The following is a 26,671-nucleotide window of genomic DNA, read 5'->3' as shown; positions in this document are numbered from 1 at the left end:
ATCATGGCAAGCCGTCCTGGCCCAAATGCAGCAAAACAGGCCCAAACCATAACACCACCTTCTCCATGTTTCACAGAAGGGATGATTAGGGTGTATGCTGGAATGTGGCGTTTTCCTTTCTCGAAAAAAAATGCTTCTCATTAAACCAAAACAATCTACCTTGGTCTCAGCTGTCACCAAAACATTGTTCCCGTGGCTTTCTGGAGGGCAGACCTTCTCCTCCAGCCCTGCCATGCACACCCCTGTTGTTCACTCTTCTGACGGTGAACTCGAACTCACAAGCCTTTAGCTGTTTAGATGTTAACTGCGGTTTATTTATGACCTCGCTGTGCTCTTGGCGTGATATTCATGGGTCGAGCACTCCTAGGGAGAGTCCTGAAGTTCCTCCATTTGTACACAATCTGACTGTGAATTGCTGGAGTCCAAACTCTCTAGAGATGGTTTCATCACCTTCTCCAGCCTGATGAGCATCATTAACTCCTCTTCTAAGGTCTTTGTTCAGGCCATGCTACACTTCCTCAAATGTGTGTTGTGAAGGTCAGACTCTGCTAGGTCTCTGTTCTTTAAATAAAACTTGATCGTCATCACCAACAACACCTGACTCGTTTCATCTTCAAAAGATGAAAACATTCTCATCTCATCTGTTAATCCTAAAGGTTCACATACTTGATCATTTTCTTCAATAAATAAATTACAAAAGTGACAAATGAGTAATGTTGGTCTCATTTGTTTGATTTGGTTTTTATCTACCTTTAGGACTTGTGATAATCCTGACTGTCATAACTAGAAAATACTTTTAAGCCAATTTCAGTTTGTAACATGACAGTTAACCAAGTTCAGTTAGTTAAGCCGAACAAACCTTTGTCTTAGTGGGCAACAGGAGAGCCAGTTTGTTCACCCCATCAGATCTGCATCCTTACACAGCTGCTGTCAGCACTCACAATCAGTAATCTCAGTACTGTCAGTACTCCCTGGCACACCTGAGTTTGGGTGTTCTCAGTCTAAACTGCTGCATCCTGCAGGCAGATTTATGTCCCTTCAGCCATTAAAGACGGCACAGTCAAAAAGCATAATTTACCTTACAGGCATTAACCAACCAGTCAGGCACTGGCACGCCATGAGACAGCAGTCTGTTGATGACGCAACGATGGTACTGAGCATTCTGGGATTGATGCTTCTCCAGGTATGCAGCCAGAAGTCTCCAGGCTTCATCTGTCGCACTGCAGGGCAAATAGAATGTCCATCAGCGCACACACACACTCCTTACGGAGAGTGTATGAGATTCTGAGGTCCAGCACACACCTGGACTCCTTAGTGGTGATCAAACTCGGGAGCTGATTGGCTGCTAACCAGTTCCACGCTTCGTTCTGGCTCTGTTCTCCTCCATACTGAAGTTTCATACACCTGCAGCACAAAAGTGTGCGCACACGTGGGCAGATGTGTGCACACAGGCACGCGCGCACACACATGCACACACACGCGCGCACACTTTTAGAACTCTGACGTTATACTCATTATCACTCAACACCAATCTTTGTGATGTGTGACTTACTTAAAAGTCAGTCCCTCAAAGATGGGTGTGAGTGGGAGACTGAAGGTGTGACAGAGTAAGATTGCACTGTCGAACAGCCCAGACTGAACCAGCAGGGCAACCATCTCCACAGCAGAGGCGCCACCTGGTGGCCAGAAAAAACAAATCCAATCTCACCACCAATTATGGACACAACTGAAAATTCATGTTTCCTACGATCTTTAAGCCACTGACAAAGTGCTCATGTGCAGTGGTTGGTTGTTTTCTCTGTGCAGCGCTAGCGCACAGTACCTGCGATGGCAGCACAGGCGGGCTCGTGCTGGCCGAGGGTGAGGCGACAGCGTGCAAGGACGTACTCCTTCTCCACGTCCTTCAGCTCCAGAATCTCAATCTGACGACTCACTGTGGCCACAACACAGCAGCTGGGATGAGACACGCATGTACATGTGTGTGTCTGGGAGTGTGTGTGTGTGGGTATGTGGGGTACCTGGTGCTACTGCCAGCTCGCCATCATGGTCCCGTTTAGGTGATGTACCAGGGCGATCAGAAACCTATCAGAGAGAAAGCAACACACACATGGTACAGCACCTCTCCCACACACCCACGGTACAGCACCTCCCACACACACGGTACAGCACCTCCCCCCCCCCCACACACGGTACAGCACCTCCCACACACACGGTACAGCACCTCCCACACACACACACACACACACACACGGTACAGCACCTCCCACACACACACACGGTACAGCACCTCCCACACGGTACAGCACCTCCCACACACACACACACGGTACAGCACCTCCCACACACACACACACGGTACAGCACCTCCCACACACACACACACGGTACAGCACCTCCCACACACACACACACGGTACAGCACCTCCCACACACACGGTACAGCACCTCCCACACACACACACACGGTACAGCACCTCCCACACACACACGGTACAGCACCTCCCACACACACACGGTACAGCACCTCCCACACACACACACACACACACACACACACACACACACGGTACAGCACCTCCCACACACACACACGGTACAGCACCTCCCACACACACACACACGGTACAGCACCTCCCACACACACACGGTACAGCACCTCCCACACACACACACACACACACACACACACACACACACACGGTACAGCACCTCCCACACACACACACACACGGTACAGCACCTCCCACACACACACACACACGGTACAGCACCTCCCACACACACACACACACACGGTACAGCACCTCCCACACACACACACACACACGGTACAGCACCTCCCACACACACACGGTACAGCACCTCCCACACACACACACACACACACACACACACACACACGGTACAGCACCTCCCACACACACACACACGGTACAGCACCTCCCACACACACACACACGGTACAGCACCTCCCACACACACACACACGGTACAGCACCTCCCACACACACACACACGGTACAGCACCTCCCACACACACACGGTACAGCACCTCCCACACACACACGGTACAGCACCTCCCACACACACACGGTACAGCACCTCCCACACACACACGGTACAGCACCTCCCACACACACACGGTACAGCACCTCCCACACACACACGGTACAGCACCTCCCACACACACACGGTACAGCACCTCCCACACACACACGGTACAGCACCTCCCACACACACACACACACACACGGTACAGCACCTCCCACACACACACACACACACACGGTACAGCACCTCCCACACACACACACACACACACGGTACAGCACCTCCCACACACACACACACACACACGGTACAGCACCTCCCACACACACACACACACACACACACGGTACAGCACCTCCCACACACACACACGGTACAGCACCTCCCACACACACACACGGTACAGCACCTCCCACACACACACACGGTACAGCACCTCCCACACACACACACGGTACAGCACCTCCCACACACACACACGGTACAGCACCTCCCACACACACACACGGTACAGCACCTCCCACACACACACGGTACAGCACCTCCCACACACACACACGGTACAGCACCTCCCACACACACACACGGTACAGCACCTCCCACACACACACACGGTACAGCACCTCCCACACACACACACGGTACAGCACCTCCCACACACACACACGGTACAGCACCTCCCACACACACACACGTTACAGCACCTCCCACACACACACACGGTACAGCACCTCCCACACACACACACGGTACAGCACCTCCCACACACACACACGGTACAGCACCTCCCACACACACACACGGTACAGCACCTCCCACACACACACAACGGTACAGCACCTCCCACACACACACACGGTACAGCACCTCCCACACACACACACGGTACAGCACCTCCCACACACACACACGGTACAGCACCTCCCACACACACACACGGTACAGCACCTCCCACACACACACACGGTACAGCACCTCCCACACACACACACACACACACACGGTACAGCACCTCCCACACACACACACACACACACACGGTACAGCACCTCCCACACACACACACACACACACACGGTACAGCACCTCCCACACACACACACACACACACACGGTACAGCACCTCCCACACACACACACACACGGTACAGCACCTCCCACACACACACACACACACACACGGTACAGCACCTCCCACACACACACACACACACACGGTACAGCACCTCCCACACACACACACACACACGGTACAGCACCTCCCACACACACACACACACACACGGTACAGCACCTCCCACACACACACACACACACACGGTACAGCACCTCCCACACACACACACACACACACGGTACAGCACCTCCCACACACACACACACACACACACACGGTACAGCACCTCCCACACACACACGGTACAGCACCTCCCACACACACACGGTACAGCACCTCCCACACACACACGGTACAGCACCTCCCACACACACACACACACACGGTACAGCACCTCCCACACACACACACACACACACGGTACAGCACCTCCCACACACACACACACACACACGGTACAGCACCTCCCACACACACACACACACACACGGTACAGCACCTCCCACACACACACACACACACACACACACACGGTACAGCACCTCCCACACACACACACACACACACACACGGTACAGCACCTCCCACACACACACACACACACACACACGGTACAGCACCTCCCACACACACACACACACACACGGTACAGCACCTCCCACACACACACACACACACACGGTACAGCACCTCCCACACACACACACACACACACAGAGGTTAAAGCACCTCCCACACACACACACACACACGGTACAGCACCTCCCACACACACACACACACACACGGTACAGCACCTCCCACACACACACACACACACGGTACAGCACCTCCCACACACACACACACACGGTACAGCACCTCCCACACACACACACACACACACACACACACACACGGTACAGCACCTCCCACACACACACACACACGGTACAGCACCTCCCACACACACACACACAGTACAGCACCTCCCACACACACACACACGGTACAGCACCTCCCACACACACGGTACAGCACCTCCCACACACACACGGTACAGCACCTCCCACACACACACGGTACAGCACCTCCCACACACACACACACGGTACAGCACCTCCCACACACACACGGTACAGCACCTCCCACACACACGGTACAGCACCTCCCACACACACGGTACAGCACCTCCCACACACACACGGTACAGCACCTCCCACACACACACGGTACAGCACCTCCCACACACACACGGTACAGCACCTCCCCCCCCCACACACGGTACAGCACCTCCCCCCCCCCCACACACGGTACAGCACCTCCCCCCCCCACACGGTACAGCACCTCCCCCCCCCCCACACACACGGTACAGCACCTCCCCCCCCCCACACACACGGTACAGCACCTCCCCCCCCACACACACGGTACAGCACCTCCCCCCCCCACACACACACGGTACAGCAACCTCCCCCCCCCACACACACACGGTACAGCACCTCCCCCCCCCCACAACGGTACAGCACCTCCCCCCCCCACACACACGGTACAGCACCTCCCCCCCCACACACACACGGTACAGCACCTCCCCCCCCCCCCACACACACGGTACAGCACCTCCCCCCCCACACACACACGGTACAGCACCTCCCCCCCCACACACACACGGTACAGCACCTCCCCCCCCACACACACGGTACAGCACCTCCCCCCCCCCCCCCCCACACACGGTACAGCACCTCCCCCCCCCCCACACACACGGTACAGCACCTCCCCCCCCCACACACACGGTACAGCACCTCCCCCCCCCCCCCCCACACACACGGTACAGCACCTCCCCCCCCCACACACACGGTACAGCACCTCCCCCCCCCACACACACGGTACAGCACCTCCCCCCCCCACACACACGGTACAGCACCTCCCCCCCCCACACACACGGTACAGCACCTCCCCCCCAACACACACACGGTACAGCACCTCCCACACACACACGGTACAGCACCTCCCACACACACACGGTACAGCACCTCCCACACACACACGGTACAGCACCTCCCACACACACACGGTACAGCACCCCCCAGTGTTTGGTACCAGCCCCATGCAAGTTTCCCCGGGCTGGTTTGTCCCGGGCGACTTACAGCAGCTCTGGACGATGGCTGGACGATCCAGGCATACTCGGGCCGGATGAGACGGAGGCAGTTGAGGGCAGCGAGAAAACAGTCAACCTGCTTTTGTAAACCGCGTAGCGTCCGAACCTCTCTCCCCAGACGCATGCTGTATTCAAACATCACTGTCCCAGCTGAGACACACACAGACACACACACCCTTCACATCTGAGCCCTGTCTGTTCCCTTTGTGTGCTTCAGACAGCTAGAGGGTCTGTCCCACCTTTCCTGTAGTTGTGGCGGTTTATGTGGAAAGCATAAAGCAGCTCGTAGTAGTTGTGCGTCATGAGGTCTACAGCTCGCGCCCGCGACTCGATGATGCTCACCACCTACACACGCCACCACACAGCCCAATACCATCCAAACATACACTCCTTATCCAATAATACACCTTAAATGTGTCAAGTGTGTGTGCGTGCACACAAGAGGACTGACTTCTTCGTGCAGGTTGACGTAGGGGAACTGGACCAGATCATGAAGCTGGGCACGTTCACACAGGACCACCACCAACTGACGCAGACAGTCCAGCTGACTGCACAGAAGGGAGACTGTGAGCCCGAGATGTGTATCTGTAGCAAGACAGGTGTGTGTGTTTGTGTGCGTGTGTCTATGTACCTGCTGTGTTCTGGGTTCTGGGTCAGGGCTTCATAAGCTTCTCGATTGTGTCCAAGGTCCAGATGGTGTTTGAAGATTCGTGTCCACAGAGCAGCCTGTAACACACAGACTTTACAGCCACAGCAGGGCATGTGTGTGGATAAAGGACCTCTGTCCTCTTCACTTTTCCTACCTGCCTTCTCTGATCAGTCCCTGCTTCCGATATGGCCAGCGTGGCCAAGTTAATAACCAGCTCTGGTAATCCAATGTCTTCCAGGAGCTGCAGCACCTAGACACCACACACACAGTCAGTGTATTCAAGAGAAACACAAACGGAATCTTTTGTATGTGTGTGGGTCCTTGGAAGAAAGACTCAATGTGTGAGCTGTACCTCAATATAATAGAGCATATATGTGTGTGTGCGCACGCACTGTACCTTGCTGTAACAGATCATGAGTATGTATGTGTACTGTACCTCATTATAATAGATCATATGTGTGTGTACCTTGTAATAGCTCAAGTGTGGAGCGGTAGTATTGGTCTTCTGTGTATTGTAATAGATTGTGTGTGTGTGTACACACCTTATTGTAATAGATTGTGTGTGTGTGTGTGTGTACACACCTTATTGTAATAGATTGTGTGTGTGTGTACACACCTTATTGTAATAGATTGTGTGTGTGTGTGTGTGTACACACCTTATTGTAATAGATTGTGTGTGTGTGTGTGTACACACCTTATTGTAATAGATTGTGTGTGTGTGTGTGTACACACCTTATTGTAATAGATTGTGTGTGTGTGTGTGTACACACCTTATTGTAATAGATTGTGTGTGTGTGTGTGTACACACCTTATTGTAATAGATTGTGTGTGTGTGTGTGTACACACCTTATTGTAATAGATTGTGTGTGTGTGTGTGTACACACCTTATTGTAATAGATTGTGTGTGTGTGTGTGTACACACCTTATTGTAATAGATTGTGTGTGTGTGTGTGTACACACCTTATTGTAATAGATTGTGTGTGTGTGTGTGTGTACACACCTTATTGTAATAGATTGTGTGTGTGTGTGTGTGTACACACCTTATTGTAATAGATTGTGTGTGTGTGTGTACACACCTTATTGTAATAGATTGTGTGTGTGTGTGTGTGTACACACCTTATTGTAATAGATTGTGTGTGTGTGTGTGTGTACACACCTTATTGTAATAGATTGTGTGTGTGTGTGTGTGTGTACACACCTTATTGTAATAGATTGTGTGTGTGTGTGTGTGTGTACACACCTTATTGTAATAGATTGTGTGTGTGTGTGTGTGTGTACACACCTTATTGTAATAGATTGTGTGTGTGTGTGTGTGTGTACACACCTTATTGTAATAGATTGTGTGTGTGTGTGTGTGTGTGTACACACCTTATTGTAATAGATTGTGTGTGTGTGTGTGTACACACCTTATTGTAATAGATTGTGTGTGTGTGTGTGTACACACCTTATTGTAATAGATTGTGTGTGTGTGTGTGTGTGTGTGTACACACCTTATTGTAATAGATTGTGTGTGTGTGTGTGTGTGTGTGTGTACACACCTTATTGTAATAGATTGTGTGTGTGTGTGTGTGTGTGTGTGTACACACCTTATTGTAATAGATTGTGTGTGTGTGTGTGTGTGTGTGTGTACACACCTTATTGTAATAGCTCAAGCGTGGAGCGGTAGTATTGGTCTCCTCCTCCAAGCCTGTCAATCTCATCAGAAACTCCTCCTCCTTTACCACCTCTGCTGCCTCCTGGAAACACTGCAGTGCCTACAGTTGGACACAGCCACAACATAATAAATATTAACATTAATAACAAAATTAGTTATTATTGCTACAACAGTTGGACACACTCAACATAATAAATATTAACATTATTATTTTTATGTTGAGCATGTCCAACTGTATTAATAATAATTTATTACTAACATTAATATTTATGTTGTGGGTGTCCAACTGTAGTAGTAGTAATTATTATTATTAATAATAATAATAATAATAATAATAATAATAATAATTATTATTATTATTATTACTACTACTACTAATAAGAAGAAGAAGAATTACTACTACTACAGTTGGACACCCACAACAAATATTAACATTATTAATAGTTGGACATAATAAAGTTGCAGCTGCTATTATTATTATTATTATTATTATTATTATTATTAACAACATTAGTAACAAATTATAAAAATATATAATGCTTTTCACAAACCTAAAAAGGTGGCTTTACAATGCAATAACATTTAAAAATCAAATACTGTTGTAAATGAGTAGTGTGTACTGTGCTTGCCATGTGTGTGCTGTACTGTACTGTGACAATCACCTCTAACCAGTAGTCAGAAGTAAGTGCGCTAGAGATCAAATGTATTGGTGAGTGTAATGAGCTTCACTGTTGTGAAGGTGTGACTTAACCTTTTGGCCCTCCCCACTGGCCAGGTAGGCCTGACCCAGGACAAACCGACATGACCCCACGTTGGCCTGGCACCAGGGGCCGATCAGACGCACGTACTCCTGCGTGCATGCACACACACACACACAGAGTCACATAAGTGCGTGCGCGCGCACACACACACACACACATCCTCACAGGTCTCAATACTGCCACTCACCTGTAGCTGTGTGTACTGGCAGTTTCCCATCAAGCACTCTGGGAACAGGAAGCTTGGATTGGTGGGCCAGCTAGTCATGATGTAAGGACTCAAACCGTGGAGACCAGGAGTCTGTCTACTGCTATTACCACCTCCACTAAGAAATTAAAAACTTCTCCACCGATATCTGATCCAGCGTTTTAGCTGATATCAGCACAGTTTCAATACATGGTGTCAGACTAGTTCAATCTCTAGTGTATGTGTGAGTAAGTGTGCGGTATTTGTGTGAGAGTGAGTGAGAGAGAGACAGACACAGACACAGAGGTCATGTGTGGTGTGTGAGGATACAGGTGCTGGGACAGCAGTGTGACTACACTGGAGATTAGCTGGGGCCAGTGTAGTGGAGTTTGACTCGCCTCCGCCCCCCGCTGGCCAAACAGCTGAGCCACGATGAGCTTACGAGCCACGTTCTGATAGAACAGTTCCACCACCGTCTGAGGATTCAACACTGAGAGAGGGAGTCAGAGAGGGAGTCAGAGGGAGTCAGAGAGGGAGTGTTGTGATGAGGGTCTGACGAGGGTCTCACCTGATCTACTGGGAAGCACAGCTGGAGAGTCTGACAACTTCAACACTGACAAATGCTGCAGATTAATATCTCTGAGAGAGAGAGAGAGAGAGAGAGAGAACATGTGAAAATAATTTTACATACAAGGTGGGGTTGTGTGTCCTGAAGCGCACGCGTGTATGTATGTGTAGGTGAGAGGTATTTGTACAGATACACTCAATGTACCCAATGGACAATATAAACATGTAAGGCATGTAGCTGATGCTCTTAATCAGACTGACCTTCCAACATCCATCAGAGAACCACACCCATGACCTAGCACTACCTGCTCTGTGTGTGTTTGAGATTATATTTATATGTGTATGAATGAGTGAGTATACCCACAGTGTATCCAGTGGTACAGGTGAGGTGAAGGTTTGGCTGAGCTGTTTCAATAGGTGGTAACAGCAGAGCAGGTTACAGCACCGTGGTATCAGATCCTGCTGCATCTGCAGAGACTGACATTGACAGACACACACACAGATTTAATGTGGTGATTTATGATTCTTCTGCTTCATCCCTCACACACGCACACACTCACGTTGTCTCCAAGTCGGAGGTACAGGTGTTGTAGGATGAGAATATCTCTGCACAGCAGCGCACGGCTCATGGCTGTCTGACACAAGGCCTGGCACACGACACTGACCGACACACTGCTGCCATACAGCTGGGACAGACTCATCCGCACACTCAGAGACTGGCCTGCAACACACCCCCACAATTTAGTGATTACAGTTTAATGATCATATAATGACTAGTGAACCCCAACAGCAGTGAGCTGTTTCCAGTTCACACTGATTATATCCAGTAGTGTTGATCGGGGGTATCCCAGCATGTCGTGCTGCTCTGGGGTATCCCAGCATGCCTGCACCACAACGCCTTAATTTAATAATTTGGTTAGCATCGTCTCACAGTGATGTGCAGTGTGTGGTTCCACCTGTGGGGGGCACCGTTCTCTCTGGGCTCATCTCCATGTCTGTCTCCAGGTCGAGCTCTCGAAGCAGAGCCGTCATGGCAGCCAGGGGGTTCCGCACTTCCTGAAGCTGGTTGTTAATGTCCTCAATGAGGTTATCGCTAGGATAGAGACACACGAGGAGAGTTTGTGTGTGTGTATATGTGTGTATGTGTGTGTGTGTGTGGGGGGGTACAGACCTGCCATTGGCCAGGAGATTTTCCAGCACCTGTTCTGTAGCTCTCTCTGGAGACAGCAGCATATCAAGAGCTCGGTCCATCTCACATGCCATGTCACCCTGCACACACTCTCCCACCAACCGCACACACTGCACTAACTGCACAACATCACTGCCCAGCTCTGGATCTGAGCACCCCCCCCAAAAACACAAACACACACACACACACACACACACACACACAAAATCAACCTTCCATTCTGTGATTAGCTACAATGCTAAAGCTCTTCAGTTGAACAGTAATTTGTCTACCCTCAGAGATGGGCGTGTCCTCCTCAGAGAACAGGTGTTCCTCAGACGACAGGTACAGGTGGTCCACAGCAAAACAGGGTAGCAGGAACGACACGAAGCCCTGTCACATACACACCGCGGTGAACCCTCACCAAACCAGCCCCTAACCCCCCATGACAACTGAATCTTCACTCAGTAACGATCATCTGAACATGCAGAGCAAGTACAACATGATGTCTGGACAGCAGCTGTAAAACCACTCGGCCTGCTGGGGTGGAGGCGCAGTGTGTAAACATTACTGATGCTGAACTCAATTCACTAGAATATTGTACCCCTTGTCATGCAAAAAAAAATTGTCCTCTCCATTCAGTCCATTCAAAACAAACCAACGATATCTGTTGACCAACAACGTCAGAGAGTTGTGCTGGGAAATGGGGAAGTGCAATTACCAAGCACAGCACATCCACACCTTTATTCGCTCCTGGGAGGATTTGACCCTCTATACCTGGCACTAACGAGGCAGATCAAAGTGGCCCTTTTTTAGTCAGAAACACATATTTTAGAAATCACTCAGCAAATCTGTCACATTACCTCAACCCCAACAACCTCAACCCTGACTCTGACCCCTAATCTATGACTAGAGATGGCACAATAATTTAGTATGCAGTTTATTCAAGCTTTTGGTCATTCAGTATGAGCAGAACATAGTGCTCAAGCGCAGTCCTGTTTGATCACGCTGAGACCAGAACTATAACCACAGAAGCATCCCCCCTGAAGCTGGCGAATTTGTTACCTTTTTTAGCACGCAGACCATGGCCGTGGCCTGGTTCACGTGCAAGGCGAGGGGGGTAGACAGGGCCTCCTGGTACTGTAGGCAGCAGGCATAGAATTTGGACCAAAAATCCACCTGGAGCACACGGTAATCTTCCTGAGTAAACTCAAACTGGGTCACACTGCTCTGGAGCTGCACACAAACAGAAAACAGGCAGACAATCAGTGAAGCAATAGCCATGCCTGTGTATGTGTGTGTGTGTGTGTGTGTGTGTGTGTGTGTGTGTGTGTGTGTGTGTGAGAAACTTGCCTCGTTCTCCACGGTCAGTGTGACCTCCTTCTTAAGTGAATCCCATGTCAAGTCCAGAATCCGTTCTGTACCACGTCTGTAAATCTGACCAAAGCATTTCACAATTAACCATGAGAGATCAGAAAGCAAGCCTCTGTCTGTGTGTGTGTGTGTGTGAGAGAGAGTGAGTGAGTGAGAGAGTGTGAGAGCATACCTGCAAGGCCTTAACGATAGCAGCTCCAGTGAAGCGTAGCGGAGAGAACAGCACATCCAGGTACGTCTCCTGGAGTAAAAACACCACACGTTGATTAGTAGTAAAAAAGACTGTTCTCTCTGCAGGGGTGTGTGTGTGTGTGTGTGTGTGTGTACACAGTACTTCCTTCCCTGATCCTGGTTCTGAGGTATGATGTTCGTTTCGCTAACTGGCCACTACAAACACCTTATAACTACACCTACCCCTAACCCTTACACCTACCCCTAATCCTTACAACTACCCCTACATGTACACCTACAACTACCCCTAACCCTAACACCCAACCCTTACCCCTTACACCTACACGTACCCCTACCCCTTACAACTACCCAACCCTTACACCTAACCCTTACCACCTACAGGTACACCTACCCTTTACAACTACCCCTTTTGCCTTTACTGCTGACTAACGATGATTCCCATTCCCATTAGTGCTCACTCTGGGGTCCTGGTCCGGCCCAATGTGGACTTCCTCCTCTGGAGCGGGCTGTGCAAACACCTGGTTCCACATGGCTGCTACGTTACTGCACAACACACAGCACACAATATTACTGCCCAAAGCACAACACAACATACAACATTACTGGACAAAGCACATCAACACACACTTTAGTGTGGACCACCAGCTCCACACACACAGCAGCTTAGAGGCAAAGTCAAAACTCACTGTTCAAAATTGGTGTACTTCATCACGGTCTGGTTGTCCTCGTCCACCCAGAGGCCCCAGATTTCAGTGGCTGTCAAGACAAAGTCCACCAGGGTCTCCTGTGGTAGACAAGCATTAGTCATGCAGAGTGTGTGTAAGACTGAACATGCAAGTGTGTGTTTTACATGTGCGAGTGTGTTAGCTGTGTGCTGAGTGTGTTTGTGTTACCTTTGTGTTTGCATTACCTGTGTGCTGAAGTGTGTGGAGATATGCTCCAGACTGTAGCGGCTGTTGTCACTGGCAACCAGCTGCAGGACGCAGAACTGGGAATTGCTGGGTGCAGTGAGGTGGACAGCCACACAAAGTCCCGTAGATGGGGAGAAACACAGACGCAGGCGGTGTTGTCCTTGACTACGCCTCATCTCCTCTCGGCCCGCGGGGACAAAGTCCAATAGGTCTGTCACCAGGACACACTGCTGCTCCTGTACATGAAACAGGACAACTCACACATGCCCCAGAAAGACTAACCAGAGGTGAGATTATGGGAGGTTAAGGGAGGTGAGGTTAGGTTATGGGAGGGGGGGTGGGTTAAGGGAGATGTGGTAAGGTTATGGCAGGGGAGGGGAGATACAGTGAAAGCTTCTCCCTCTCGTAGTGTAGACTTGCACGTGTTTCCTCACCTTGTAGCTCCACACTCTCAGTTTAAGGTCCTGACACATGGTGAACAGGAAGGTGTCGTCGTCCAGTGACCACGCAGACAAACTGACAGCAAGGTCACTCGGACTCTGCTCTCCCCTGTCTCACACACACACACACACACACACACACACACACACACACACACACACACACACACACACAATATCAGAGACTCAAAACCTCTCCGTGTTTAGGAGCTGAGGAGAACAGGGTCAGGGGTCATTTACAGCATTTAGCTGACACGTTTATCCAAAGTAAATTATAATTCTGACTAAACACAACTTGACTAATTGATAGTTAAGGGTCTTGCTCAGGGGCCCAACACTGGCAACCTGGCAGTGGGCACTGTTGTGACCAGGGGGAAAAACAGTGGAAACTTGGCAGGGATGTGACTTGTACCCTTCTGATTACTAGTCAAGTACCATAAACACTGAGCTGCCACTGTCCTACAGGGGTCAACTCTTCCTCACTCACCTTATGGCAGTGGGCATCCAGCCTGCCAGCCTCTGAATGACTGAACTCTGTTTCAGCTCCAGTACAGAGACAGATCCTGGAGAGTACAGCACACAACAGTTTTACACACACACACACACACACACACACACACACACACACACACACACACACACACAATTCTCCAAGTCTGCAGCAAAAGACATGGCTCTTACCCTGCTGATCATGGGGTGGTAAAGTAACCACAGTGATGCCCCCTGAGGGCGGGGCTAGGGCAAAGTGGGCGTGGCCATGTGGGCTCAGCCAGGCGGCGGATGTGATGGGGCTCTGTCCAGGTGGTAGCATATAGCTGTGAGCTGCGTCCTGAACACTCGCTCTCCGCACATCTGTGAAGACAGACTGCACCTGCAGCTCAGTTACGAGCTCCTTCAGCCAAGCCCAGCACACACACACAGACACACACAAATAAGTGTTAATATAATAGTTTCCAAGCAGCAGGTACTAATGCAACATGGTAACTTACACTGTGGTACATGTTGGTAGGGTGAGGCAGCACCAGCCGGTGCACTGACTGGCTAGTGACGATAAGAATGATGACATTGTTGAGGGTCTCGTGGATATGCACTCCCCCGGGCAGCAGGGGGCACTGAAGGATCTTCAGGCGGATAGCATTATTGAGCAGGTTAACATCCAGTGACTGCTCGACTAGCTGAATGGTGTCTCCAGATGTGGACCTGATTGGCAGAATCACATCTTAGGTTAAAGGTTAGTTTAGGCTTCCTGGTACAGCAGCTCTGGCACACACTACCAACCACAATACACACATTCAGCATTTTAATATAACAGTTGACTGACTTTAAACCAAACTGACCTTTAATCGTGTGAGGCAGATGCAAGCAAAGAAACAGAAGAACCTCCATGACTATGCCAAGTCAACAGTGAATAAAAGTCATACACATACTCTAGAATACAATTCCCTTTATTTTAAAGAGAGTGTATTCAGTTTCATCCTGCCTGTAAACACTGACCTTACATAGAAGTTGCACACACGCGCACACACCCCTAACCCCGTGTTAATAACTACCGTCACTCAGCACTCACCAGTGAATGAACCTGTTGCTCGTGACCGACAGTAGCTTCCCGCTGTCCTCGTAGGAAAATCCGCCTGCGCTGTCCGGATACTTCACACCGCCGGGCGGAGCGCTCGCACCTGCACGCGGAGAACAACCTTTACTGTAACAGGGTGGAAACTCCGCTCGAGGAGAAGGCGTTCATTCGCACGTGACCGTCTTGCAGCAGGCCAGAAATATGGCGGGCCCGCTGCAGGTTGAATATTTGCAGCTTACTGTTTCACTACAAACTGTATCATGGACTTGTCTAGCTAATTTACCTGCCAACATTATAAAATTCAAACTAAAATAAATCCTCAAAACAAAAATAGCTCAAATGTTTCAAAGAAAAATCTTCCAATGCTGAGGTAGTTAGATAACCAGCTAGGGTTAGTAGTAGCGAAAATGACTACTTAGCTCATAACTACCTAAACCTACATATATACTGCAATGCAACAATAACTCAAGAAAGGCTGTCGTAGCCATGGGGCTGAATAGGAAAACGACACATTCAACCAACTACATTAGCTTACTGTTTTAGCCGGGTTAGCTTAGCCTACTAGTTTAGCCTGGGTTAGTTTAGCGTGTTAGCTTAGCTTGTTATTTTAGCTTCGAACATCCACCTCAGCTAAAGTCAGTCACGACTTCTGTAGCTGGTGCGTTGAACAGGGTTTGACTACAGTACTCTAAGCAAATGTGAATTAGCACTGCAAAGTACTTACACCTTTTACCTGGGTTAATCGTAACGTCTCTGAAGCGCGGAACTGTTTCCCTCTCAAATCCACAGATTTCTATGAAGCTTCGCTCCAAGATAGCCGCCATCGTCCGCGCGCTAGCACACCGAATATGACGCGATTTGGATGGCCGTGTTTCGTTAACGGTGGGCACGCCCACTTCCGTCACTTGCTAGGTTTGCATTCGATTTGTAAACAATGCATACTTCCGGTTTCAGATACTTTTTGCATTTGGGAATGCTGGGGAGAGCTGTTTTTTTACGATAAGTAACTGAAGTGTGATGTAAAATGATATGGTACTGAGCCGTGCGTTTGACGCGTGTGTAATGAGAAACCTCAGGGTGGGCTAGCTGTTGGCGAGGCTGCATGACTCTTATTTACAACACATTTTACATTTTATTTTTAACGGTGACTACAATTTATCAGGCTGAAATCTTTCTTTTCAATTTTGTTGCCATATTTATGACCGCATAAACAAATAACAACATTTTTGTGCGTATGTTTTTAAGACACTGGAGAAGCGCTGAAGCAGAGGAGAACTATCTAAAGAGGGAGTGTCTATCTAAAGAGCAGAACACAGGTTCATGTTCTAAAGCTAAAGTTCTAAGACAGGTTCCCGTTCTAAAGCTAATGTAACTATGGCAATAGTGCTTATAAATGCAATTATTCGGTTTGCATAAATACCTGACGATATTAAAATTAGCATCGCTTGTATTAGACTATTTGTATTTGCAGATCGTATCAGAGTCTAATCAAGGAAAACGTATAAAAACCTTTCCAAGTATGTCTCACAGTGGAAAACAATAAAACGTATACATGAAAAACCAATATGTTCATGGATTTATTAAATGAATTAAAATGAAAATAATAATCGAGATTCTCATCAGGAAAAATGCCATCAACACTCTGAAGGGTTTTACGTTCTCACTGTTGTATAACCAGCCACATTCTCCCGCCTCCTTCACATGAACAGATGCAGAGGGCAGTCTTCTTACGTCGACACGAACTTGTGCTTTTGTTTGGAAGAAAACCAACCGTTTAACCAAAAATCAGGGATGGACATTCGAGATGTCCACGAAAATCCTGAGTTCACTGCACGTCGATCAGTGGATCAGTGGAATAATACTTACTGTTAGTGTCTTTGGACTTTTCACTTGCCTGAACCTCGCGCCTGCATGGTCGTAAAAAGAAGTTCAGCTGATACCGAAAAATCCCTGGAGCGAGAAAATCCGCTTTATATAAAAATCCGGTTTAACTATTTCTCCCACTGACCTCCGCGTGCTGCGCGCTCCTCTGCAATAAGGTAAACCGCATATTAAACCTACGATCGGTTACCGGGAACTGTTTGTGCAAACTGCTTGTACGTTATCATTTGATGCCACCTGTGGATTAAAAAAACTGGCTGTTTAAATTTCGATGGGTACTGTACTTGCCGCTGTTTCCCGTGACTATTCCTTCACATGACTGGGGTTTTGCAACCGTGTAGTCTGATTTCTGGTGTTTGTTCAGCCTGTTGGACCACACACCGTATATAACCATACTGTACTGTATGTGCAGGACTCCGATAGGGTTAGTTGCTCTGTAGATCCTCAACAGGACCTTTCATCTGAAGTGTTGGCTATAAGAGAGCACACTGTTGCTGTCCTACATCTTGTATAAATGGTTGTAAATAAGTTTTGGGCTACAGTAGGTCCCATATTCGCAGACGTCTTGCCAGCTGTCGTCGAGACGCTGTATTTTAAGTCCAAGAAACGGTTGAAACTACAGCCGTCATACAGACTGTACCTGAGTGTCAGGGCAGCACGGAGCAGCTTCGTTCTGTGGACACGGGGATGAGCAGTGTGTCAGGGTTACACAGGATGTCTGAGAAAGAACAACACTAGACTGGATGCACGCGTCGGATGCACAGTTTTGCAAAAATATGATCTTGTGAGCTCGCCTGCCGCGGGTTTATACCTACAGAATGATACGAACAAAAAAGGAAACAGAATGTGCGTGACTAATTGGTGTGAGCAGTCCATTAGTTTTGGTCTACATGCAGGAAAGACTACTTGTAATTAGTGAAAGTTCAGTGAAATTAGTGAAATTGTAACTAGTGAAAGCTTTGACCTTGGTCTGATTGTGAAGTTGTGCTTTGTTGCCTGGAGTTCTCTGGTGGGGGCACGTGATCAGCTGGAGTAGCAGGGTGGGGGAGAGGGGTCATCTCCCTATCCATGTACCACAACACTCTTCCTGTAAAATACAGACAGATGGTTTATAAATGTGGGGAATGTGGAAGGGAAACTTGCATTCTTTACCAAAATGTGTCTGATCTCAGTCTGAGTCTTATGACACAAGCATTTTTGCTTATTTCATCAGAGGAAGTTTTGTTGTGTTAGTGGTATTTAACTGTGACTTGGTACAGTGACAACAGTACAGTGTTCGTATGACTGATCTGGACAGAGTAGTATTATGTCGATATTACTGATGCTTATAGAGTATTAACATGTGACATATAGTCTGATGCTTATGTAGAATTAAACAGATGTTTAAGTCTGAGATGTAGTCTGATGATGATGGAGTATTAACACGTGAGATGTAGTCTTTTACATACTGTGCAAAGTGCTTAAATCAGTACCACCTAATTTGTATCGTAAAAGAAAATCATTAAAATAATACATTCAAAAAATAAATCATTTATTTCGATATAAGAATTTAGTTACACATAAAAATCTACTATAATTATCAGAAAAATGAGTGCGTTATTGTGTTTGCGCACTCGTGTGTGTGGGATATTGAGGATCAAGTGGAGAATAATTTGCATACTTTGTGCAGTGTTGAAATGTTCCAAGCAGACTGCTGATTAAGGTGAGCGAGTTGAGGCGTGTTGGACATGCAGGCAGTAGAGTGCTGGGTAGTAAGTAGAGCCTGGGTTTCCCCCCAGCAGTGCAGCCTAGAGTTAGGGCTAGGGTTAGGGTTAGTAAATAAGTCAGGGTTAGGGTTTAGGGTTAGGCTTTTTAAATAGATTAGGGTTAGTAAATAATTTAGGGTTAGTAAATAAGTCAGGTTTATGGTTAGTAAATAAGTTAGGGTTAGGGTTAGTAAATAAGTCCGGGTTAGGGTTTAGGGTTAGTAAATAAGTCAGGGTTTAGGGTTAGGAGTAGTAAAGAAGTAAGGGTTAGGGTTAGTAAATAAGTAAGGGTTGGGGTTTAGGGTTAGGTTTAGTAACTAGGTTAGGGTTTGGGTTAGTAAATAAGTCAGGATTAGGGTTTAAGGGTTAGGGTTTATGGTTAGGCTTAATAAAATAGGTTAGGGTTAGTAAATAAATTAGGGTTTAGGGTTAGGGTTAGTAAATAAGTTAGGGTTAGTAAATAAGTTGGTTAGTAGGGTTAGTAAATTAGTCAGGGTTAGGGTTTAGAGTTAGGGTTATTAGATAGGTTAGGGTTAGTAAATAAGAGGGATAGGATTAGTAAATAATTTTGGGTTAGGGTTAGTAAATAAATTGGGGGTTAGGGTTAGTAAATAAATTTGGGTTTAGGGTCAGGGTTAGTAAATAAGTCAGGGTTAGTAAATAAGTTAGGGTTAGTAAATAAATCAGGGTTAGGGTTTAGAGTTAGGGTTAGTAAATGGGTTAGGGTTAGTAAATAGGGTTAGGGTTTAGGGTTAGTAAATAAATTAGGGTTAGGGGTTAGGGTTAGTAAATAGGTTAGGGTTAGTAAATAAGTTTGGTTTAGGTTTAATAAATACATTAGGGTTTAGGGTTAGGGTTTGTAAATATGTTAGGGTTTAGGGTTAGTAAATAAGTCCGGGGTTAGGGTTAGGGTTTAGGGTTAGGGTTACTAAATAAATCATGGATTAGGATTAGGATTAGTAAATTAGTTAGGGTTAGAAAATAAGTTATGGGTTAGTAAATAAGTCAGGGTTAGGGTTGGTGTTTAGGGTTAGGGTTAGTAAATAAGTTAGGGTTAGTAAAGAAATAAGGGTTAGGGTTAGTAAATAAGTCAGGGTTAGGGTTAGTAAATAAGTTAGCGATAGGGATTAGGGTTAGTAAATAGGTTAAGGTTAGTAAATAAGTTAGGGTTAGGGTTTATGGTTAGGCTTAGTAAATAGGTTAGGGTTAGTAAATAAATTAGGGTTTAGGGTTAGGGTTAGTAGATAGGTTAGGGTTAGTATATAAGAGGGATAGGGTTAGTAAATAAGTTTGGGTTAGGTTTAGTAAATAAGTTGGGGTTTAGGGTTAGGGTTAGTAGATAAGTCAGGGTTAGTAAATAAGTTAGGGTTAGTAAATAAATCAGGGTTAGGGTTTAGAGTTAGGGTTAGTAAATGGGTTAGGGTTAGTAAATAAGTTTGGGTTAGGGTTTAGGGTTAGTAAATAAGTCAGGGTTATGGTTAGGGTTAGTAAATATGTTAGGGTTTAGGGTTAGTAAATATGTCAGGGTTAGGGTTTAGGGTTAAGGTTAGTAAATAAATTAGGGTTAGTAAAGAAATAAGGGTCAGGGTTAGTAAATAAGTCAGGGTTAGTAAATAAGTTAGGGTTAGGGGTTAGGGTTAGTAAATAAGTTAGCGATAGGGTTTAGGGTTAGTAAATAAGTTATGGTTAGGGTTAGTAAATAAGTTTGGTTTATGGTTAATAAATACATTAGGGTTTAGGGTTAGGGTTAGTAAATATGTTAGGGTTTAGGGTTAGTAAATAAATCCGGGATTAGGTTTTAGGGTTAGGGTTACTAAATAGGTCAGGGATAGAGTTAGTAAATAAGTCAGGTATTAGGGTTAGGATTAGTAAATAGGTTAGGGTTGGTAAATAAGTTATGGGTTAGGGTTAGTAAATAAGTCAGGGTTAGGGTTGGGGTTTAGGGTTAGGGTTAGTAAATAAATTATGGGTTGGGGTTAGTAAATAAGTCAGGGTTAGGGTTTAGGGTTAGGGTTAGTAAATAAGTTAGGGTTAGTAAAGAAGTAAGGGTTATGGTTAGTAAATCAGTTAGGGTTTAGGGTTAGCGTTAGGGTTAGTAAATAAATTAGGGTTAGGTTTAGGGTTAGTAAATAAGTCAGGGTTAGGGTTGGGGTTTAGGGTTAGGGTTAGTAAATAGGGTTAGTAAAGAAGTAAGGGTTAGGGTTAGTAAATCAGTTAGGGTTTAGGGTTAGCGTTAGGGTTAGTAAATAAATTAGGGTTAGGGTTAAGGTTAGTAAATAAGTTAGGGTTAGTAAATAAGTCCGGGTTAGGGCTTAGGGTTAGTAAATAAATTAGGGTTAGTAAATAAGTCCGGGTTAGGGCTTAGGGTTAGTAAATAAGTTTGGGTTAGGGTTAGTAAATAAGTCATCCCCTTGGACACTGCGTTCGAATGAGCAGAAACTTTTCATGCTTAGTACGCAGACTTGTTTTGATTTGTTGGAATTTGGTCAAAAGCTGTTGAGGTCAGCAGTAGGGTTAGGTTAGGGTTAGGGTTGGGTTAGGGTTAGGGCCGGGTAAACATTTAACTGTGTTGTCATTTGTATTCGTGAGCTGAATGTCTGTCTATAAGTTGTGCTGACAGGACTCACACTGTTTAATTTAATCGTGCTGTATCACTCTCATTCACCTGCTTGTTACATTACATTACTTTTACCTACTACTGGATAAAAAATATTTTCATCTTAAAATCCCAGTGGAGACTGACACAGGTACATAGTCTGAGCTTAGTAAGTATTCTGAAACTGGCTTTAAGTGTAAACAAGCACGTTTCTAAGTAGGCCTGCACATAAAAACAAGTGTCTGGAGACATCTTGGCCTCTGTTTGTAAAAGGCAGATGTCAGCACGAAACAGACACCCTCTAGTGGATATAATGCATGTCTCCTTTCATTATACATTCATCCTGATCACTGCTTGCAGCAACATGTACACCTGACTTTTAACAAAGCCTTGAGTGTGCTGAAATACAGTCTGTCCGAAAACAGTGAGTGTATGACTATTAAGACGCTTTAGACAGAGTTTAGACAGAGTTTAGACAGAGTTTAGACAGAGTTTAGTCAGAGTTTAGCATGAGTGTCAATGTGGATGTGCGCTGTGGGCTTTTCTGGACCCAGCAGTCTGTAGGTCTGTGAAGGAACTGAGAGTTTTCATAATGCTCAGTGCTGTTTTATTATTAGCAACAAATCTTTCTGTATGTTCTCACTCATTTACATAGTCTCAGCTGCAGATGGGTGTGCTGGGCTGAGAGTGTGTTTATTGGACAAATATGTCTGGCACACTCGGCTGGATAAATAAATCTGTGGTTCTTAGTGTAACGCCTACTCTTTGGTTTGACTTCTATCCTAGTGTTACTGTTAGAGAGTTAGGGTTAGTAGTGTTACTGTTGGAGAGCTAGGGTTAGTAGTGTAATAATTAGGGTTAGTGGAGTTAATAATAACAACTCAGAATGAGTTTGAGGCAGAGGAAGCGTGAGGAAGAATGTCCTTTTCCCTGACTCACAGTCAGTTTACCAGCTCACACAAGTTTGTCATTGCATGGGATGTCATTGAAAACTGGATGTGAATCTGATTGGTTACAAATCTGGTTGTCATACCACACACAGAAGAAGAAAGCTTGACATGTCTTCATGTCTCTGCGGTCCTCTGACTCAGCACAGAAACCAGCAGAAGTGTGAGAGGACCCAGGCATGTGTGAGAGGACCCAGGCAAGGTTGTAGCCTGGGAAAAGCTCCATTTATGAGGTTAAAAGCTTTGCCAAACATTTTTGTTAAATGTTTCGGTAAATCTTTTGTTGCAGGTGCTCAGAAGCTGTTCCAACAAACACATAAAGTCTTTTGTTGTTGTCTTCTTTTAGTTAGAGCTTTAGAAGTAGAACAATCACTTTTCACAGGGTGGTTCACTCATACTTCCTGCTTCCTTAGTGGAGTCAGTTCTGTGGTGTCAAATGTTGAACTCACTGGTAATCCTTAAACACAGCAACTACAGGAGAAGCCAGCAAGCCTGTTGAAGCCTGCGCTAAACACACAAAGGGTTTTGTTTTTGCTAATTGGATATTAGATTTAGATTAAATTAGGTTTATATTAGATGAACCCTCTAAACATGTGGGAGCTTTAGGGTAGAAGTTACAGAAAAACAAAACATTGGTATAAATAAATAAAACAATGTCATTTCTAATAATCTGGCTGGTGAGTTTATCTTATACTGACATCCTTTATACAGCTCCATTTCATTGGCATGAAATTTAAATATTGATGCTTTGAGTTGCGAGAACACTGCATGCAGTGAAGCCCTGTTAGCAAACTGTGGGAGAGAATCACTGCTACACAATGAAGAACAGGAAGAACAAAGATGGGAAAGATGGGCTCCTGAGACTTGTGGACTATACAGACTCATTTAAATATGAATTTGCATATGATTATGCATCTGTTACACTAAGCAGTTCATTCATGATCTATGTTTGCTATATCAACTTGATTCAGAAAATGTGTGCAAACCTGGCTGGATTAAATTATCTTCATCAAGCAAAACTCTAGCATACATGAAGGATCACTTCAAGGATCTTTATTACAAGGTGCCAGAGATCAAGGCTTCAAAGAGAATATTCATAGATGTCTCCATGGAGAATGTTGTAGCTTTGAACCCTTTCCTGACTCTCTGTGTTGGTGTTTGTGCAGATGGAGCCGCGTGGAGATGGTTATGTGCTCAGTATTCCAGTACCCATCCTCCGTGGGGGCTCCGACTCCAACCTGAATACTTCCAGTGATCTGCTGCTGGAGACCCAGCGAAGTCAACTGGGCCTGGACAGCCTGCAGCAGAAGATCCTGAAGGTGACAGAGCAGCTGAGGGTGGAGCAGATGGAGCAGGACGACAATGTGGCTGAATTCCTGAAGCTGGTGAACATGGCGGACAAGCAGCAGGTGGCACGCATCAGACAGGTGTTTGAAAAAAAGAACCAGAAGTCAGCACACAGCATCAGCCAGCTACAGAAGAAGCTGGAGCAGTACCACCGTCGCATGAAGGACAGTGAGAGCACCCTCTCCTCCAAACACAGCAGCCCCAAAGACCTGGCCAAGGACTTGTCCAAAGACTTGGCCAAGGACTTGTCCAAAGATTTGTCCAAGGACATTCTGAAGGACATGAGTGGCAGTGGACGGCATCCTTGGGACAAAATAAAAACCATCGGTCCTGGGGTTTCACTCTCACCGCCGTTTTTCTTCAGCAAGTCCAGGGAGTTTGCCAACCTCATCCGCAACAAATTTGGTAGCGCAGACAACATTGCCCACTTCAAGAACACCTTGGAGGAGAGTGGAGGGCGGGCTCTCGGTGGGAGTGCAACCATAGTTGGCAAATCCAAGTACCATAGTGATGACGAGTGTTCGACGGGCACCTCAGCCTCCTCCGACAGTAACGGCAACCCTGCTGTCTCTCACCACGGTGACGGCACCATTAGCATGGTGTTGGACGAGCTCCGGGAAATCCGCCGTTCTCAGGTGCGTCTGGCTCAGGACATGGAGACTCTGAATGAAGAGCTAAAAGGAGACAGCTTCCTCACGCAGACTCTGGAGGAGGAGAGATACAGGTGAGCGCTCAGCTTTAACACTGCGTTGCTCTGATCAATTCTGATAACTTACATGTACCCTACAGTGTGTTGACTTCCACGGTTTCCATGGCCCGAATATGGCCAGTATTGGCTTATATGACTTAAACTGGTCTATACAACTTGTAGTGCCTTTTGTGGCTTGTTGTGGATCACTCACCTTTCCACCCACCTCCTCTCTCACTCCCTCCTTCTCCTCCTCCGTCACAGGATAGAACGTCTGGAGGAGCAGCTGAATGTGCTGGTGGAACTTCACCAGCGCGAGATGGTTGACCTGAAGCAGGAGCTGGCAAGCATCGCGGAGAAAGTGGCTTACCAGGCTAACGAGAGGGCCAGGGACCTGCAGGTATCCCGCACACAGCCAGGGACCTGCAGGTATCCCGCACACAGCCAGGGACCTGCAGGTATCCCGCACACAGCCAGGGACCTGCAGGTATCCCGCACACAGCCAGGGGGAAGAGAACTGTAGCGCTTTCTACGATGTAGGTCTGTTTGTGCTGTGAGTGACAGATTCTACAGTCTGCAGTGAGTTCATAGTCTAAGTGTCTGCGTTACCCATGTAGGTTTTTTTTTTTGTCTGAACAGTTACAGTCTAGTCCTAGATAGTTTCAGATGAAAGTTCAGATGACACTCAGTACTACACATACTAATATGGTAATCTGAGAAATTATTTCCAAAACCATTTTGAAGGTCTGAGAGAAATGTCTTGTGCTCCTTCCACCAGGAGGCACTAGAGTCCTGTCAGACACGGCTGTCTAAGATGGAGGATTTGCAGCAGCAGCAGGCGGGGCATGTGGAGGGGGCAGGGCCATCCGGCCGCGTGCTGCTGGGGAAGGTCATCAGTGTGCTTCTGGCTGTCGCCACGCTGCTGCTCGTCTGCGTCTCCACGGCAGCCAGATTCATCACGCCAGCCGTACGTAGCCGCCAGCACCTGCTGGCCACCGCGCTGATGGCCCTGCTGCTCTCCCTAATCTGGAGGAACTGGGGACATCTGCAGAACCTGGGGTAGAACCTGGGCCCTGGCTAAGACCCACACCAACACAGAACCCCAACACTGGATAAACCCCAACACTACCTCTGGCTCTACCGTGAGCATGTAGAGCTTTAGTGGAAAATAAAGTACTGCAGTACTTTGTGTTTGAAGAGTCTGAGCGAGGTGTTTTTCTCCCACCCTCCATCCTGTCGGATTATATGAAACTGTGACGTGCGTCTCTGGCTGCTGTGATTTCAGTAATCACTGATAACAGACAAAATGGCCTTTTTGGTAATTAACCACCTGAGCCTTAAGGACTGAGTGAAAATAATGCTGAGTGAGAGAGTGTGTGTGTGTTGAGAGACAGAGTGTCTGTGTCTGTGTGTGTGTGTGTGTGTTGAGAGAGAGTTAACACACACAGCTTGCTCACTGGGGGGTGTTAATGAAATATACACTGCCTGGCCAAAAAAAGGTCACCACTTGGATTTCACTAAGCAAATGGGTAAGAGCCTCCCATTGGATAATTACTGAATGGTGATTCTGTTTCAGCTGGCAACAAGTTATTTAACCCAAACTGATGCAGTGAGTAGCTTCTCATTTCTCATTTGTTAAACAACCATGCTGAAAGACACATACTGTGGTCATGGAAAAGATGTTAATCTGTT

General features: G+C 47.0%; 2 protein-coding genes across 5 annotated transcripts; one reads left to right on the top strand and one right to left on the bottom strand.

The window, feature by feature from the left end:
- Positions 1–1,045: 1,045 nt before the first annotated feature.
- On the bottom strand, positions 1,046–16,719 carry nup160 (nucleoporin 160). Of its 2 annotated transcripts, none has more exons than XM_035531958.1 (32): positions 16,500–16,719; positions 15,770–15,878; positions 15,192–15,402; positions 14,884–15,094; positions 14,690–14,765; positions 14,197–14,311; positions 13,762–13,998; positions 13,538–13,635; positions 13,310–13,394; positions 12,832–12,900; positions 12,639–12,722; positions 12,351–12,521; positions 11,579–11,678; positions 11,289–11,454; positions 11,074–11,210; positions 10,678–10,838; positions 10,482–10,594; positions 10,119–10,189; positions 9,881–10,040; positions 9,554–9,623; positions 9,357–9,455; positions 8,586–8,705; positions 7,106–7,201; positions 6,934–7,028; positions 6,754–6,850; positions 6,542–6,647; positions 6,292–6,452; positions 2,019–2,082; positions 1,823–1,933; positions 1,553–1,676; positions 1,303–1,404; positions 1,046–1,220 (listed from the first exon to the last, which is right to left on the bottom strand). In XM_035531958.1, exons 1-32 carry the CDS (start codon positions 16,597–16,599, stop codon positions 1,061–1,063), a joined length of 3,879 nt encoding a protein of 1,292 aa, XP_035387851.1. In that variant the 5' UTR covers positions 16,600–16,719; the 3' UTR covers positions 1,046–1,060. The 2 variants fall into 2 exon arrangements, with proteins under 2 accessions (XP_035387851.1, XP_035387852.1); XM_035531959.1 differs by having other exon boundaries at positions 16,509–16,719.
- Positions 16,720–17,340: 621 nt separating this feature from the next.
- LOC113588759 (transmembrane and coiled-coil domain protein 3-like) lies at positions 17,341–26,413 on the top strand. 3 transcript variants are annotated; one of them, XM_027028096.2, is made up of 4 exons: positions 17,341–17,814; positions 24,111–25,015; positions 25,244–25,466; positions 25,758–26,413. In XM_027028096.2, the coding sequence occupies exons 2-4, from the start codon at positions 24,111–24,113 to the stop codon at positions 26,040–26,042; spliced, it is 1,413 nt and encodes a 470-aa protein (XP_026883897.2). In that variant the 5' UTR covers positions 17,341–17,814; the 3' UTR covers positions 26,043–26,413. The 3 variants fall into 3 exon arrangements, 2 of the variants coding, with proteins under 2 accessions (XP_026883897.2, XP_026883895.2); XM_027028094.2 differs by having other exon boundaries at positions 17,343–17,814; positions 25,244–25,379; XR_004776711.1 differs by having other exon boundaries at positions 17,344–17,814; positions 25,244–25,558; positions 25,758–25,837.
- The last annotated feature ends 258 nt before the right edge of the window (positions 26,414–26,671 follow it).

The sequence above is a fragment of the Electrophorus electricus genome, chromosome 12, assembly GCF_013358815.1.
Source record: "Electrophorus electricus isolate fEleEle1 chromosome 12, fEleEle1.pri, whole genome shotgun sequence".
Classification (NCBI taxonomy): Eukaryota; Metazoa; Chordata; class Actinopteri; order Gymnotiformes; family Gymnotidae; genus Electrophorus; species Electrophorus electricus.
The sequence above is the reverse complement of the archived record's forward strand: the minus strand, read 5'-3'. Positions and strand labels throughout refer to the sequence as shown.

Bases quoted from the DNA above. Each gene is read 5' to 3' on its own strand.
- LOC113588759 (XM_027028096.2), top strand. From the start codon at position 24,111: ATGGAGCCGCGTGGAGATGGTTATGTGCTCAGTATTCCAGTACCCATC. The intron at 25,016-25,243 runs GTGAGCGCTCAG...CCTCCGTCACAG, and splicing joins CTGGAGGAGGAGAGATACAG to GATAGAACGTCTGGAGGAGC. The intron at 25,467-25,757 runs GTATCCCGCACA...TCCTTCCACCAG, and splicing joins ACACAGCCAGGGACCTGCAG to GAGGCACTAGAGTCCTGTCA.
- nup160 (XM_035531958.1), bottom strand. From the start codon at position 16,599: ATGGCGGCTATCTTGGAGCGAAGCTTCATAGAAATCTGTGGATTTGAG. The intron at 15,403-15,769 runs GTGAGTGCTGAG...TCTGCCAATCAG, and splicing joins AGCAACAGGTTCATTCACTG to GTCCACATCTGGAGACACCA. The intron at 10,041-10,118 runs GTGAGACCCTCG...TCCCTCTCTCAG, and splicing joins TGTGCTTCCCAGTAGATCAG to TGTTGAATCCTCAGACGGTG.